Raw genomic sequence first — 14,826 nt, forward strand, 5'->3', positions numbered from 1 at the left:
GCGACATACAAGTTTAATGAGAAGACACGAGGTATAAACGAGACTTTGGATCACTTTGTAACGGAGTTAAAATTACTGTAGCGAGAAACTTTTAAGTAACCGGGTCTTAGCTAACATTAAATAAAGCCGTGGACATCGCAACATCACACAAAAGAGCGGCTCACGTGAACATATGAAGCGACTGACGCATACAGACATATTCATGAGTGCAGGTACTGTACTTCGGAAATAAAACACTGTGTAAACCTAAAGTTTAAACTAAGTTCATAGACCTACAAAAGGTTGCCATTGATTTGAGGCAAGATTGCTTTTCTCCCGATACAACTATACGTTGCATTCTCCACAGTAAGCTTGCACAGCTTGGTCATATTACAACCGGAGTGCTGAACTGACAACGTGGTATACAAAGAGAACTATAACTATCGTAATAAACGAACAAAAAAACAGCAGAGAACCCATGGATTAAATAAAAAGGCTGCTTCCTTGGCGAAGCAAGGAAAAAAGAAGACATTATATGGCGTTTGTTTATAAAACAGTGGAAAAGCTGTGTAAAGGCTGCTTCACAAAAAAACAGCAGAGTGCCTTATATGAGCAGGCAGTCAGCTAAAGAAGGGAATCAATAAATAACTATAATTGTAATAAACGAACAAAAAGTAGCGGAGAATTCACGGACTACATAAAGGAAATGGGTACCTGAACAGAAAAGTGAGTCTCAAATAACTACACAATAACTATAACAATCGTAATAAACGAAAAATAAAAGAATACAGAACCGCTAAGCAAGGAGAAAGGATGGCCTTATATGGCGTTCGTTTATAAAACAGCGGAGAGGCTGTGTAAAGGCAGCTTCACAAAAAAACAGATCCTTAACAAATTGTTATTGGTATATTTTCCCTCAGTTTAAAAAGGTTTTCTTTTCTTCTTAGTAAAAATGTAAAAGCAGTACTTCGCCGCTGCGAAGCGCCGGGATTTGGCTCTATATATATAGATATGTATATATATATATATATATATATATATATATATATGTATGTGAATGTATGTATGTATATATGTATGTCTATATAATATATATATGTAGATATGTATATATATATATATATATATATATATATATAGATAGATAGATATAGATATATATATATATATATATATATATATATATAGAGATAGATATAGATATATATATATATATATATATATATATATAGAGATAGATATAGATATATATATATATATATATATATATATATATATATATATATATAGAGATAGATATAGATATATATATATATATATATATATATATATATATATAGATATATATAGATATAGATATATATATATATAGATATAGATATAGATATATATATAGATATATATATATATATATATATAGATATGTATGTATATACTGTATATATATATATAGATATATATATAGATATGTATGTATATACTGTATATAATATGTGTGTGTGTATGTATGTGTGTATATGTATGGGTATATATATGTTGATATGTGTATATGTAGATATGTATACATGTATATGTATATATGTGTTTACATAACCTCTTTAACACACTACTTCTCCGCTGCGAAGCGCGGGTATTTTGCTAGTTTATTATATTCTTGTTCTTCATATACCATTTGGGTTGAGCCACCACCCTTGAAATTTCTGTGTATGTAACAACAGTCCATTCTGGTTGTTCACAAGACATCTGCTGACTTCTTAGTCATCTTTAAGTAAATTTTGTGTATAAAATCTTTTTCTCCGTTTTCCACTTAACTGGTGGGTACGGCAACGTGCTGTATCAGTGCATGGTCCCAACCGCCCCACTTGACCTTTATCTGGTTTACTGATATGCCTGAACAGGTTTCTGATAATTATTAACACTTTATGCTATTTCTTTAAGATAAATACTATGTTACTCTAAAATTATTCTCTCACTGATACTAAGCATAAAGTGGAATTTGTGTGACTTGGAATAGTTTATTTATTTTTATTTGTAACTTTATCTTTTAGGCCTGAATGGGACTGTGCCTGAATTCTGAGAAATAATGTATTGAGACCAGAATGATTTTAAGAAGAAAAGAATTTGGATGAGCTTCGTTAATTAAAGAGAACGAGAACCTAATACATGCAACCTTTTTTGGAAGTGAGCCCAAAATCCTGTTTTATGCAGCAATGCAAAATTTGGAAGACAACATGTTAAGACTGGGACTTGTAGTGACTCTTATTGAAGTCATTTCTCTGCCTGTAATACATGGGCACAGCTCTTTTACCTGTGAGCCGATCAAAGTTCTTTACTGTCTTACTGTTCACTATAACATGACATATTTTCCCAATATAATGGAACACTATGATCAAGATATTGCTGCCAGCAAAATGGAGGTAAGCTGATCTGATTAATTTCCATATGCATTCTTTGATTTACTGTACATATCTATGGTTTATATAGTTTCAGATGTAATTAAGTGTCACAAGTCTGCAGAAATCTAAATTATAGTGTATATAAACTGTAATAATTGAGGCCAGTGTAGTGTAAAAATGAAGAATGTGTTTGAGTAAGTGATTTATCTCGTTGATGAGTGTATTCAAAAACTAACCTATTACTTGGATTTTTGTTTTTTAATATGCTGCTAAACTAAGTAATTTTTGAAAGCATTTGCTGTATGGGTACAGGTTGGCTAGGCTCCCCAAAATGTCATAATGGTTAATGTGTTAAGGAAGTTAAAAATATACCTGTATATGTGACCAGGAAATAAAATTCTTTGCCTTAATGATCTGGAGAGAGGATGTAGTATACAGGGAAATTTACAGTATGATTTCAGATGAGGAGCCTGAAGGAGAGTTGAAGAGCCTGTCAGGAAGTGGACCATTAATAGTGCAACTGTGGTCTCTTTTTAAATGCGTAAATCATAGTGAGAGCCTAGAAGTGCTACAGACTGTGGGATTCTGCACAGCAGATCCATGTATTTTGCCTAGAAATGAGGAGTCTTACAATATGCCCTACCAGTCGCTATATATATATATATATATATATATATATATATATATATAGAGATATATATATATATATATATATAGAGATATAGATAGATAGATAGATAGATACATACAGTGGTACCTTGAGATACGAGTTTAATTCGTTCCATGACCGAGCTTGTAAGTCAAAATGCTCGTATCTCAAATCAATTTTCCCCATTGAAATTAATTGAAATGAGATAAATTCGTACCAGCCCCCAAAAAACCACCCCAATTTTTTGTTAAATGTTTTCAACATAAGAAAAATGAATTTATAATGAACAAATATTGTATACAAACAAAATAAAACCTAATACATAAAAGAGAATCTCCAGAAATAAACAGATGTTGGCGAAGCCGATTAGCGTATTGTAATGTTTTTTTCTTTCACTTTTGCTTAACTTAATTTTCTTCTTCACTAGTTTTTTTTCTTTTTTGCCAAGCTTTCCTCACTTTCATTCTCAAGGCGTTTCAATAGAAACCTATCCAAGGAGCTTTGTGTAGTCCTCCCCTTTAGAATGTTTCTGAAATGAGTTAGGCAAGTGTCATTAAATAGCGCTGCTGCACGATCAGTTACAATTTTTTTCAGGGTTTCTTTTCAATAAAGTCAAGCGTTAGGCAAGTGTCATTATATAGCGCTGCTGCATGATCAGTTGCAATTTTTTCAGGGTGTTTTCTTTCAATAAAGTCAAGCGTTAGGCAAGTGTCATTAAATAGAGCCGCTGCAAGATCAGTTGTAACTTTTTCAGGATGTTTCTTTTCAATAAAGTCAAGCGTTAGGCAAGTGTCATTAAATAGCGCCGCTGCACGATCAGTTGCAACTTTTTCAGGATGTTTCTTTTCTTTAAAGTTCGAAACTTTTTCCCACATTGCAAACACTTCCTTTATCTCACTTTTTGAGGTAACCTCCTCTGTCTCTGCCTCCTCCGCGATACCGATCTCCTGCAGAACCTCCGTATGTTGCCGCGTCTGTAGTTCCGTCAAATCCTCCGTTGTCAGTTCCTTGGAATGTGTGGCGACAAGCTCTTTGATGGCTCGTATTTCGAATTTTGGCTCGTAAGTCAAGGCAAAAAATTGACCTAGTGATGGCTCGTATCTCAAAAAACTCATATGTTGGGGCACTCATATCTCAAGGTACCACTGTATATATATATATATATATATATATATATATATATATATATAGATCTATACTAATTAATAAAAGGCAAAGCCCTCACTGGCTCACTGACTGACTAACTCATTCATCACTAATTCTCCAACTTCCCGTGTAGGTAGAAGGCTGAAATTTGGCAGGCTCATTCCTTACAGCTTACTTACAAAAGTTAGGCAGGTTTCATTTCGAAATTCTACTCGTAATGGTCATAACTGGAACCTGTTTTTTGTCCATATACTGTAATGGAGGAGGCGGAGTCACGTATCACGTCATCATGTATTACGCCTCCTACGTAATCACATGAACTGAAAACAAGGAAGAGATTTACAGCACGAGTCAAACGCGGGAACGAAGGTAAATGACGTTAATTGTTGAGTGTCTTTTAATACTGTGTAATTGTTGAGTGTCTTTTAATACTGTGTAAGCATACATATTAACACATGTGCAATTAAACGTGTGCATTTACGGGGTGATTTCTCAGGCTTAAAAGCTCGCCTTTTATTAAAAAGGTAAATGCAAACTCTTTTCATTCTGAAGGGCACAAACCACGTTAGATTTCAGCCGTTAAACGCGCAAAAATGTCGGTACACCAGATAAATAAGCGCAACATATTATCAGTTGTATTGTATGCTTACAATACATATAGAAATGTGTTAATCGTTAACTAATATTATGGGATGGTGTTTTTCGACTCGCGCCTTGATTTAAACGATTGCATTTCTTGGTGGGTTTGCGTAGCTTATTGTCAATATCTTTACATCTCTTTTTAAGACTTAATTTTAAAAGGTTTTCTTTTCTTCTTAATTAAAATTTAAAAGCAATACTTCACCGCTGCGAAGCCCCTCTAGCGCTGACGTCCGAGGTTCGGTTACCGTAAGCGAGTGCAGTGAGTGTGTACGCCTGATGAGCCAAGAATAAGGGGGAAAGACGTGTCGCGTACTCTTTGCATTATTTGACAGTAAACTATTTTCAACCATTCTATGATCTGCTTCTCACAACTGAAGGCACCGTGGCTGATGTTACCTGACTTGCTGCCCAACCATAAGCGTTACCTGGTAGGTAACCACCCACTCACTTCACTCCCTTACAGGAATCGAACCTCGGACGTCAGCGCTAGAGACGAAGCCCCTAAAATTGAGCCACGGCGTGTGGTTTGTTTATTTGACAACATGTAGATCGGGGTAATTACATTCACGGCATTCGTAGTCTGATTCACAATCTGATTGTATGGGTGGTTACCTACCAGGTAATGCTTATGGTTGGCCAGCAAGTCAGCTCGAAGTGGTCACTCGAGTGAAGGCAGCTTCACAAAAAAACAGATCCTTAACAAACTGTTATTGGTATATTTTACCTCAATTTAAAAAGGTTTTCTTCTTAATAAAAATTTAAAAGCAGTACTTCGCCGGTGCGAAGCGCGTGGATTTGAGCGACTGACGCATACAGACATATTCATGAGTGCAGGTACTTTGGAAAGAAAGCACATTGTAAACCTAAAGTTTAAATTAAGTTCATAGACCTACAAAAGGTTGCCATTGATCTGAGGCAAGATTGCTTTTCTCCTGTACAACTATACATTGCATTCTCAAGAGTGTGCTTGCACAGCTTGGTCATATTACAACCGGAGTGCTGAACTGACAACGTGGTATACAAACAGAACTATAACAATCGTAATAGACGAACAAAAAAAAAAGCGAACAACCCTTGGATTTAATAAAAAGGCTCCTTCCTTGGCGAAGCAAGGAAAAAGGAAGACCTTATATGGCGTTCGTTTATAAAACAGCGGAAAAGCTGTGTTAAGGCTGCTTCACAAAAAAACAGATCCTTAACAAATTGTTATTGGGATATTTTCCCTCAATTTAAAAAGCTTTTCTTCTTAATAAAAATTTAAAAGCACTACTTCGCGGGGATTTAGATATAGGTATATAGAGATATATATATATATATATATATATATATATATATATATATATATATATAGGGAGAGAGAGAGATATAGATATATATAGATATACAGATATACATATATAGATATAGATATATATAGATATAGATATATATATATGTATGTATGTCTATATATATATATAAATATATATATATATATATATATATATATATTTATATGTAAGCTTATAAGTACTGCCTTACTTCTCTTTAAGAAAGGAAGATGTAATGATACTTGATTTAAACGATTCCATGTCTTGCTGGGTTTGCGTAGCTTATTGTCAATATCTACACCTTTTTTTAAGACTTATTGACTGAAACGGGCTTTCACGAAAAAAGTTAGGGCTTTGCTACAGGATACACCCTCCACAAGTTAAGGAAGTAAAAATAAAAATATATATTTCTGTTTTATTTAAACCTTTTAAGTTTAAGTTACAAAACATTACATCTTGCCTGAAGAAGTGGCCTGAGTTGCCTCGAAAGCTTGCATATTGTAATCTTTCTAGTTAGCCAATAAAAGGTGTCATTTTGCTTGGCTTTTCTCTGCATTAATAATGGCTAACACGGTACAACACCCTAGTACTATGTGTATAATACATATTTATCTATTTTACTTACGCCTTTATTCCAGCAACTTGCAACATCTGAGGTACAATTTGTTACATTACTTTTGTTTTTTGCAGCACAGGCAGGTGAAGTGACTTCCTCAGGGTCACACAGTGGTGTCAGTACCAGGATTTGAACTGACAAGCTCCGGGTTTGCTGAAATATTACTGAAGAAAGAAAAAAAACGAAAACGGGCAAATAGGGCTATGCATACAAATGTCCATCCATCCATTATCCAACCCACTATATCCTAAATACAGGAGCCAATCCCTGCCAACACAGGGCACAAGGCAGGAAACAAACCCCGGGCAAGGTGCCAGCCCACCGCAGGGTGCACACACCCACACACCACGGACAATTTAGAATCGCCAATGCACCTAACCTGCATGTCTTTGGACTGTGGGAGGAAACCGGAGCACTCGGAGGAAACCCAGACAGATATGGGGAGAACATTCAAACTCCACGCAGGGAAGCGAACCCGGGTCTCCTAACTGGCACCTTTCACTGCGCCACCATGCCGCCTGCATACAAACTTAAAAGGTTTAAATAAAAAAGAAATATATACCTTTATTTTTACTTCCTTAACTTGTGGAGGGTGTATCCTGTAGCAAAGCCCTAAGTTTTTTCATGAAAGCCCCTTTCAGTCAATAAGCCTTAAAAACAGGTGTAAAGCTAAACTTGCAGCACCACTATTCAATTACACTTGCCTAACGCCTCTCCTAAGGGGACATACTGTGGGATCTGGGCATCAGTCAAAGCACCAATCACAGGCCCGATTAGAAAGCGGGAAGCTGTGATTTGTCGTCTCCCTCCCATGTAACAATCACAGCCCGTGTTACAACGCACTATGTATGTATGTATGTATGTGTATATATGTATATGTGTGTGTATATGTATGTGTATATATATGTTGATATGTGTATATATATATGTACTGTATATATATGTTGATATGTGTATGTGTGTGTATATATATATATATATATATATATATATGTATATATATATAATATATATATATATATATATATATATATATATATATATATATATATATATATGTATATATATATAATATGTATATATATATATATATATATATAATATGTATATGTAGATATGTGTATATATGTATATGTATATATATATATGTTTACATAGCCTCTTTAACACACTACTTCTCCGATGCGAAGCGCGGGTATTTTGCTATATATATATATATAAAGACATACATATATACATTCACACATTATGAATGTATATATATATATATATATATATATATATATATGAATGTATATATGTATGTCTTTATATATATATATATATAATATATATATATATATATATGTGAATGTATATATGTATGTCTTTATATATATATATATATATATATATATATATATATATATATGTGCATATGTATATATATATGTGTATATATATGTTTACATAACCTCTTTAACACACTACTTCTCCACTGCGAAGCGTGGGTATTTTGCTAGTATATATATATATATAGAGAGAGAGATACAGATTTAGATAGATACAGTAGATATTGTGATATGTCAGTTAAACATAGAACTTCTTCAAAGGGTTTGGGCACCAGTCCTCTTAATGATTTTCTTTTGCTTAGTTTCATGGTACATTTTTTACGTCTCTGTGCCCGATTCTGAGTATCCATGCCTTCTTTAGCTCTCACTGGTTTAAAGATGTTTTGGAATTGGTGATTCTGGGCTTTTATTCAAATGGGACAGCAAGAGGCTGGATGTGAGGTGGATACTGGGCATATTTTATGTATAAAATGTTTTTGCCTTGTTTAATTGGGCATAGGTTTATGAGACATTATGGTAACTTTTAGAACAGATGGGACCTTTTCCACAGATATGAGTTACATTTGAATCAGGTTGTGTGTGTCCTGCGGTGGGTTGGCACCCGGGATTGGTTCCTGCCTTGTGCCCTGTGTTGGCTGGGATTGGCTCCAGCAGACCCCCGTGACCCTGTGTTTGGATTCAGCGGGTTGGAAAATGGATGGATGGATGGGTCAGCAATGTATTGGGGAGGCATATGAATAGCTTAGTAGAGGATTGTTTAAACTAGGGAATGACCAGTTTTGTAAGTTTAAATAAAAGAATAGTGTACAGTTAATAAGCTAAATGAGAATGTGTGATAGATTGAAATACATTAAAATTACCTGCCTTAATGCTAAGAGCATCTAAAATGAAATAAAGAACCATAGACACATCAAATAAGTTACCAAGAAGGATGGCTGATATTAGTAAAAGTAGGCCTTCACTAATCTGGCATCACTGGGACGTCAGGTGTGCAGGATCAGTGAAAATGCCAAACCCCAGAAGAATCACCTCTAAACACCTCACCTAATCACCGTTAATCTTAACACCTAATCATACCTTTGAAATATCATGTAAGTCAGTACAAGTTGAATAATAAAGGAAACATACACATTAAATGAAAAACCAAGTGAAATTTTAATGAAGTAATGTACCTGTACTGAAAAACCTAAAAATAAAAATGGTACAGTACCAGCATTTTGCTATTTTTTTTTATATTATACTTTATTAATCCCAAAGGAAATTACTTGGTTTTTCGCATACCCCTTGGGGTCAGAGTGCAGGGTCAGCCATTGTACAGCACCCCTGGAGCAATTGAAGGTTAAGGGCCTAGCTCAAGGGCCCAGAAGAGTAGCATATCTTTTGGCAGTGATGGGGATTCGAACTGGCAACTTTCGGGATACCAGTGCAGATCCTTAGCCTCAGAGCCACTTTGATGCAGTACTTAGTGCAGGTAGGGTGGTTATGAAGAGTGATGCAGTGGTGTGAACTGCAGCATGTTTGGGAGTTCATAGGCTAAAACCCTTACTCCCAATTGTTTTGATGCATTTGCAACTACATGGACACGGGGACACTTCCCTCTCATTGCTTCAAAGCGATTGTGACTTCAAGGGGATATATTTTTTGAATGCAGTGCATGGCGCATCACATCAGAGCAAGGTTATTATAGTTTTGCCTTTCTATTATAAAAAGAAATCCTGTCCTGGAAAGCAAATGCAAGGCTATGATGCGTGATCATCTCGGAAGACATTTTAAAGACCCACGAGACCAAGGAGACTTGCCATTTTGCGTCTCGCGGGGACCGTAAACATGAGACTTGGTGCCAAGAGATTGTCCCAGGGCCGTAGCAAAAAGGGCAGCGGCTGTAGAGGCTTTAAAAAGATTGAAGGACAGCGCGACAGCAGCTACTCCCCCGAACGCGAGCAGCGTTATAAATCCTGCAAGAAAGAATTCAACCACGCCCGGGGCCAGAAATAAAAGACGGGTATTGCTTTTACAACGTCACGCAAGACCAGGCAGTGAGCCATCATTTAAAACAAGTCAACAGACCTCTAAGCTAGCAGTTGTTGGATTGCTTTTGGCAGGCAAGCATCATGTGCTCCCAGCTCTTATAACAATGACATGCGACAGGCAGAAGAGGCAGCTAGCAAGCAGCAAATAGACAGCAAATGATCCAAAGGCATATCCTTAGCGTACATTCAGCCGCAACACCCTTCACAACACGAGCAGCATTATACGTCTGGCAAGAAAGAGATGTAACCACGCACGGGGCAGGAAATAAAGAAACAAGTATTGTTTTTACAAAAGTTTTTAAAGTAAAAGTGAAAATAATGCATATGTAACAATTCCCAAGAAAATAACAATCTCTTTAAATTGTAGATTGCCTGCCTAAGGTAAAGTCATCCCTGATGAATGGGGATGTGGGAATGAGGGGTCCTTTCATCGGATTAGCGCTATTTCAGATGTGGAATGGCAAAATGGGGGAGGCAGCCTGATCAGGGTTCCCACGCGTCCTGGAAAACCTGAAAAATTTGAGGGTTATTTTCCAGTCATTGAAATGACCTGGAAACTGATCGAAATGGCCAAATGTCCTGGAAATTTATTTCTGTTTTCGCTTTTTAATTTTTCTGTTTGAAACAGCTTGCTGTTCGTAAGTCTAGATATGATGACAGCTGAGCTAGGTCGTGGCCTCTGCTGCGCAATGTCTCCACCTACTGAGACATGTATAGGCAATTATATTTATAAATGATTCTTTGACTGGTGGCTCATTTGATGGAGTATTGCCAAAGCCCCTCTTACAGCATTGCAGAAATGCCAGGATGCGATATGTCCAATACCTTGATGATGAAAAAAAGAAGAAAAAGGAAACTGAAAATGACAAGCAAAGAGAAGAGCTCCACTCTGAAATCACAAAAGTGGCAGCAAAGAGACAGAAAATAATCACTAGCATTGAGGCAATGCAAGAAGAAGCAGATGCAATGGCAGAGAAGGCTGAGAGAAAACAGGACTTTACACTGGTCACAAAATCTAATGCCTATCGTAAAAGTGTTGCTGAAAAAAAGAAAGAGGTCATCGGTCTGGATGCAGTTTTATCAGACCTCAAGGAGCAACACCAGCATTGTTTCTAAACCTAGGCCTACACCAGATGCCTTTTTCATAGGTTACACTACAGTGACTTATAGATTGTTTTTTTTTTTCCAATATACTGGAGTTCAGGCTCTTATCCTTTGTTCCTATAAATTCTTTCTAGTTTAACCAAGTTTTCAACTCAGGAATTGATGGCAAGGCTATTATGATTTAAAATGGATGTATTTTGCTTCTTTTCCCACAAAGATAAGTTCTTTATTATAATCTTTGTTGTTGACAAATTCTACAGCTGCTGTATTCCCAGTAAAGCTACCAGTTGAAAGTTAACTCTGATTTGTTTTGTCGCGTGCCAATTGTTGCATATATTAGTGTTATAGGCATCATACACATGATATAGGCAATAAATTGGCTTTATGCAGTTTTGTTTAATACAAACATTGTACATAAATTTATTTGATACAAACAATGACATAATATGTAATATGCAAGTAACTTTTACTGAAATTAGGTCACTATGGTAGCCTATTTCATGGTGTCATCAACAGCTCTATACTGAACATTATGGAATTGCTCAGTATATGTCAGTGTTTGGATAGTTTTCCACAATCCAAGAGGCATTTATTTCTTTAAAAGAGTTTTGCAGTTTAAAACAGTGTGTAACAAAAAGAGGTCAAACAACTCCATTATACATCAGTGCATTAATTGGTGTTGCCTTTATGTAATTTAGCATATCGGTGACACTAAGTCCCTGCATAATCAAAGAGAAATTAAAATGGCGTTAAGCCTGCGACTAAAGTGTATGACTGTATGACCAGATCCTGTCATGAATTTCTGGAAAAAGCTCCTGGAAATGTCCTGGAAAATGATTCCTTAAAAAGAGTGGGAACCCTGTTGATGAATGAGGTCTCCAGGACTTAAAACAAATCCAAATCATATTATGTGATATCATCTAATGTGAAATTCTACTCCGTACTTCTAGAATTTTTATTTTTATACTGTATTGAGGATTTATTATGTTCTATGTATTGTATTGTACTGTATTGTATTGACCCCCTTCTTTTTGACACCCACTGCACGCCCAACCTACCTGGAAAGGGGTCTCTCTTTGAACTGCCTTTCCCAAGGTTTCTTCCATTTTTTCCCTACAAGGGTTTTTTTTTTTTTCTGGTCTTCTTAGAGGGTCAAGGCTGGGGGGCTGTCAAGAGGCAGGGCCTGTTAAAGCCCATTGCGGCACTTCTTGTGTGATTTTGGGCTATGCAAAAAATAAATTGTATATCTGGTAAACCAAACACAGGGTTTGGCGAGCGAAGCGAGCAGGGGGCAGAGCCCCCTAGTCTATATTATTTCTGACCTTACTTGGAAATTCAGTTTAGTTTTATTTTTCCTTCAGCATGTATTTTTAGTTTTAATTTAGTTTTTATTTCACAAAGACATTTCTATTTTATTTTTATATATATTAGTTTCAGTTTTAGTTTTAGTAATTATGGTATGGTTAAAGAGCTATATGGAGTTTAGTTTTGCGTCACAATCAGACAGAACAGGAAAATTAATGGAAGGAATTATTCAGGATAAGATTGGGCAACATCTGGCAAGGACAGGAGTTATTCTGAACAGTCAGCATGGGTTCAGAAGGGGGAGGTCGTGTTTTACTAACATGCTGGAATTCTATGAGAAGACAACAAAAGGATGCGAGCAAAGTGGAGCATATGATATTATTTATCTTGACTTTCAGAAAGCATTTGATAAGGTGCCACATGAGAGGTTGGGCATCAAATTAAAGAAGTGGGAGTTCAGGGTGATGTTTTTAGATGGGTGCAGAATTGGCTTAGACACAGGAAGCAGAGGGTGATGGTGCGAGGAACCTCATCAGAATTGGCCGATGTTAAGAGTGGTGTTCCACGGGGGTCAGTGCTAGGGCCGCTGCTATTTTTAATATATATAAATGATTTAGATAGGAATATAAGTAACAAGCTGGTTAAGTTTGCAGATGATACCAAGATAGGTGGATTAGCAGATAATTTGGAATCCGTTATATCATTACAGAAGGACTTGGATAGCATACAGACTTGGGCAGATTTGTGGCAGATGAAATTTAATGTCAGTAAATGTAAAGTATTACACATAGGAAGTAAAAATATTAGGTTTGGATACACAATGAGCAGTCAGAAAATCAAGAGTACACCTTACGAGAAGGATTTAGGAGTCATAGTGGACTCTAAGCTATCGACTTCCCAACAGTGTTCAGAAGCCATTAAGAAGGCTAACAGAATGTTAGGTTATATAACACGATGTGTGGAGTACAAGTCCAAGGAGGTTCTGCTCAACCTTTATAATGCACTGGTGAGGCCTCATCTTGAGTACTGTGTACAGTTTTGGTCTCCAGGCTACAAAAGGGACATAGCAGCGCTAGAAAAGATCCAGAGAAGAGCGACTAGGCTGATTCCAGGGCTACAGGGGATGAATTATGAGGAAAGATTAAAAGAGCTGAGCCTTTACAGTTTAAGCAAAAGAAGATTAAGAGGTGACATGATTGAAGTGTTTAAAATTATGAAGGGAATCAGTACAGTGGATTGAGACTGTTATTTTAAAATGAGTTCATCAAGAACACAGGGACACAGTTGAAAACCTGTTAAGGGTAAATTTCACACAAACATTAGGAAGTTTTTCTTTACACAAAGAACGATAAGACACTTGGAATAAGCTACCAAGTAGTGTGGTAGACAGTAAGACTTTAGGGACTTTCAGAACTCGACTTGATATTTTTTGGAAGAAATAAGTGGACAGGACTGGCAAGCTTTGTTGGGCTGAATGGTCTGTTCTCGTCTAGAGTGTTCTAATGTTCTAACTGTACACTTAACAGGTTTGGATATGGTACGATTTTAATGTTAATGAAATCTTACTGCACTTTATAGTTTACTACCTGGCTTTGTTTTTTTTTTTCCTGATAAAGAGAACAATCAAAACCAGATACTGAATATGAACAATTCTGTACAATTTTATCATTTTTAAAATATTTTCTATGTCATTTTTGTTGAACAAATACTGCTGACTTTTGTTAGTTTTTTTCTTTTCATTTTCTTGCCCAGAATGGGCCAATTTGTGATGAAATTTAGATGAATTTTAAGGTTTGAGGGTTTTTTTTTTATCTAATTGTCTACAGTGCACAATATATCCTGCTCTAAGACAATGTGTTTACAATATTATCACATTCAAAAATCTCCCATACTGGTCTTAGTTATTATCTACCAGCCATATTGATCTCTGATTCCATCACAGGCACATAAAACTTATAGACAGAATTGTGTCCTATCCCCCACCAAGGCAGCTTAAGTCAATTCAGACACAAAATTCTCAGAGCTGAAGTCTCTTTATCTGGGAGTTAGGTGTCTGGAATTATTTAGGGTAAATAATATGATGTTATTTGGAATACAGTACACCCCCAAAATTCGCTGGGGTTACGTTCTAAGAGCACCCGCGAATTTTGGATGTGGTTAAAAAAAATGCCTATTTTTATAGTTTAAACCCTAAATATGCCCCCAAAACACTTTAATTTAATTTCAAATAATACATTACCTATAAAAAGAATGTAAAGGTAAACCTGTATACGGTACTGCTATGTCTCCCGCAGTGCTAGAATGTAAAATACCAATGT

General features: G+C 36.0%; 1 protein-coding gene across 1 annotated transcript in view; it reads left to right on the forward strand.

The window, feature by feature from the left end:
• LOC114641919 (frizzled-6) overlaps positions 1-14,826 on the forward strand; it is a 198,822-nt gene that overhangs the window by 52,450 nt on the left and 131,546 nt on the right. The window contains exon 2 of the mRNA XM_028790945.2: positions 2,028-2,396. Within this exon, the coding sequence (XP_028646778.1) occupies positions 2,190-2,396 (207 nt within the window). The 5' untranslated portion in view covers positions 2,028-2,189. The remainder of the gene's footprint in view (positions 1-2,027; positions 2,397-14,826) is intronic.

This window comes from Erpetoichthys calabaricus, chromosome 13, assembly GCF_900747795.2.
Source record: "Erpetoichthys calabaricus chromosome 13, fErpCal1.3, whole genome shotgun sequence".
Lineage (NCBI taxonomy): Eukaryota > Metazoa > Chordata > Cladistia > Polypteriformes > Polypteridae > Erpetoichthys > Erpetoichthys calabaricus.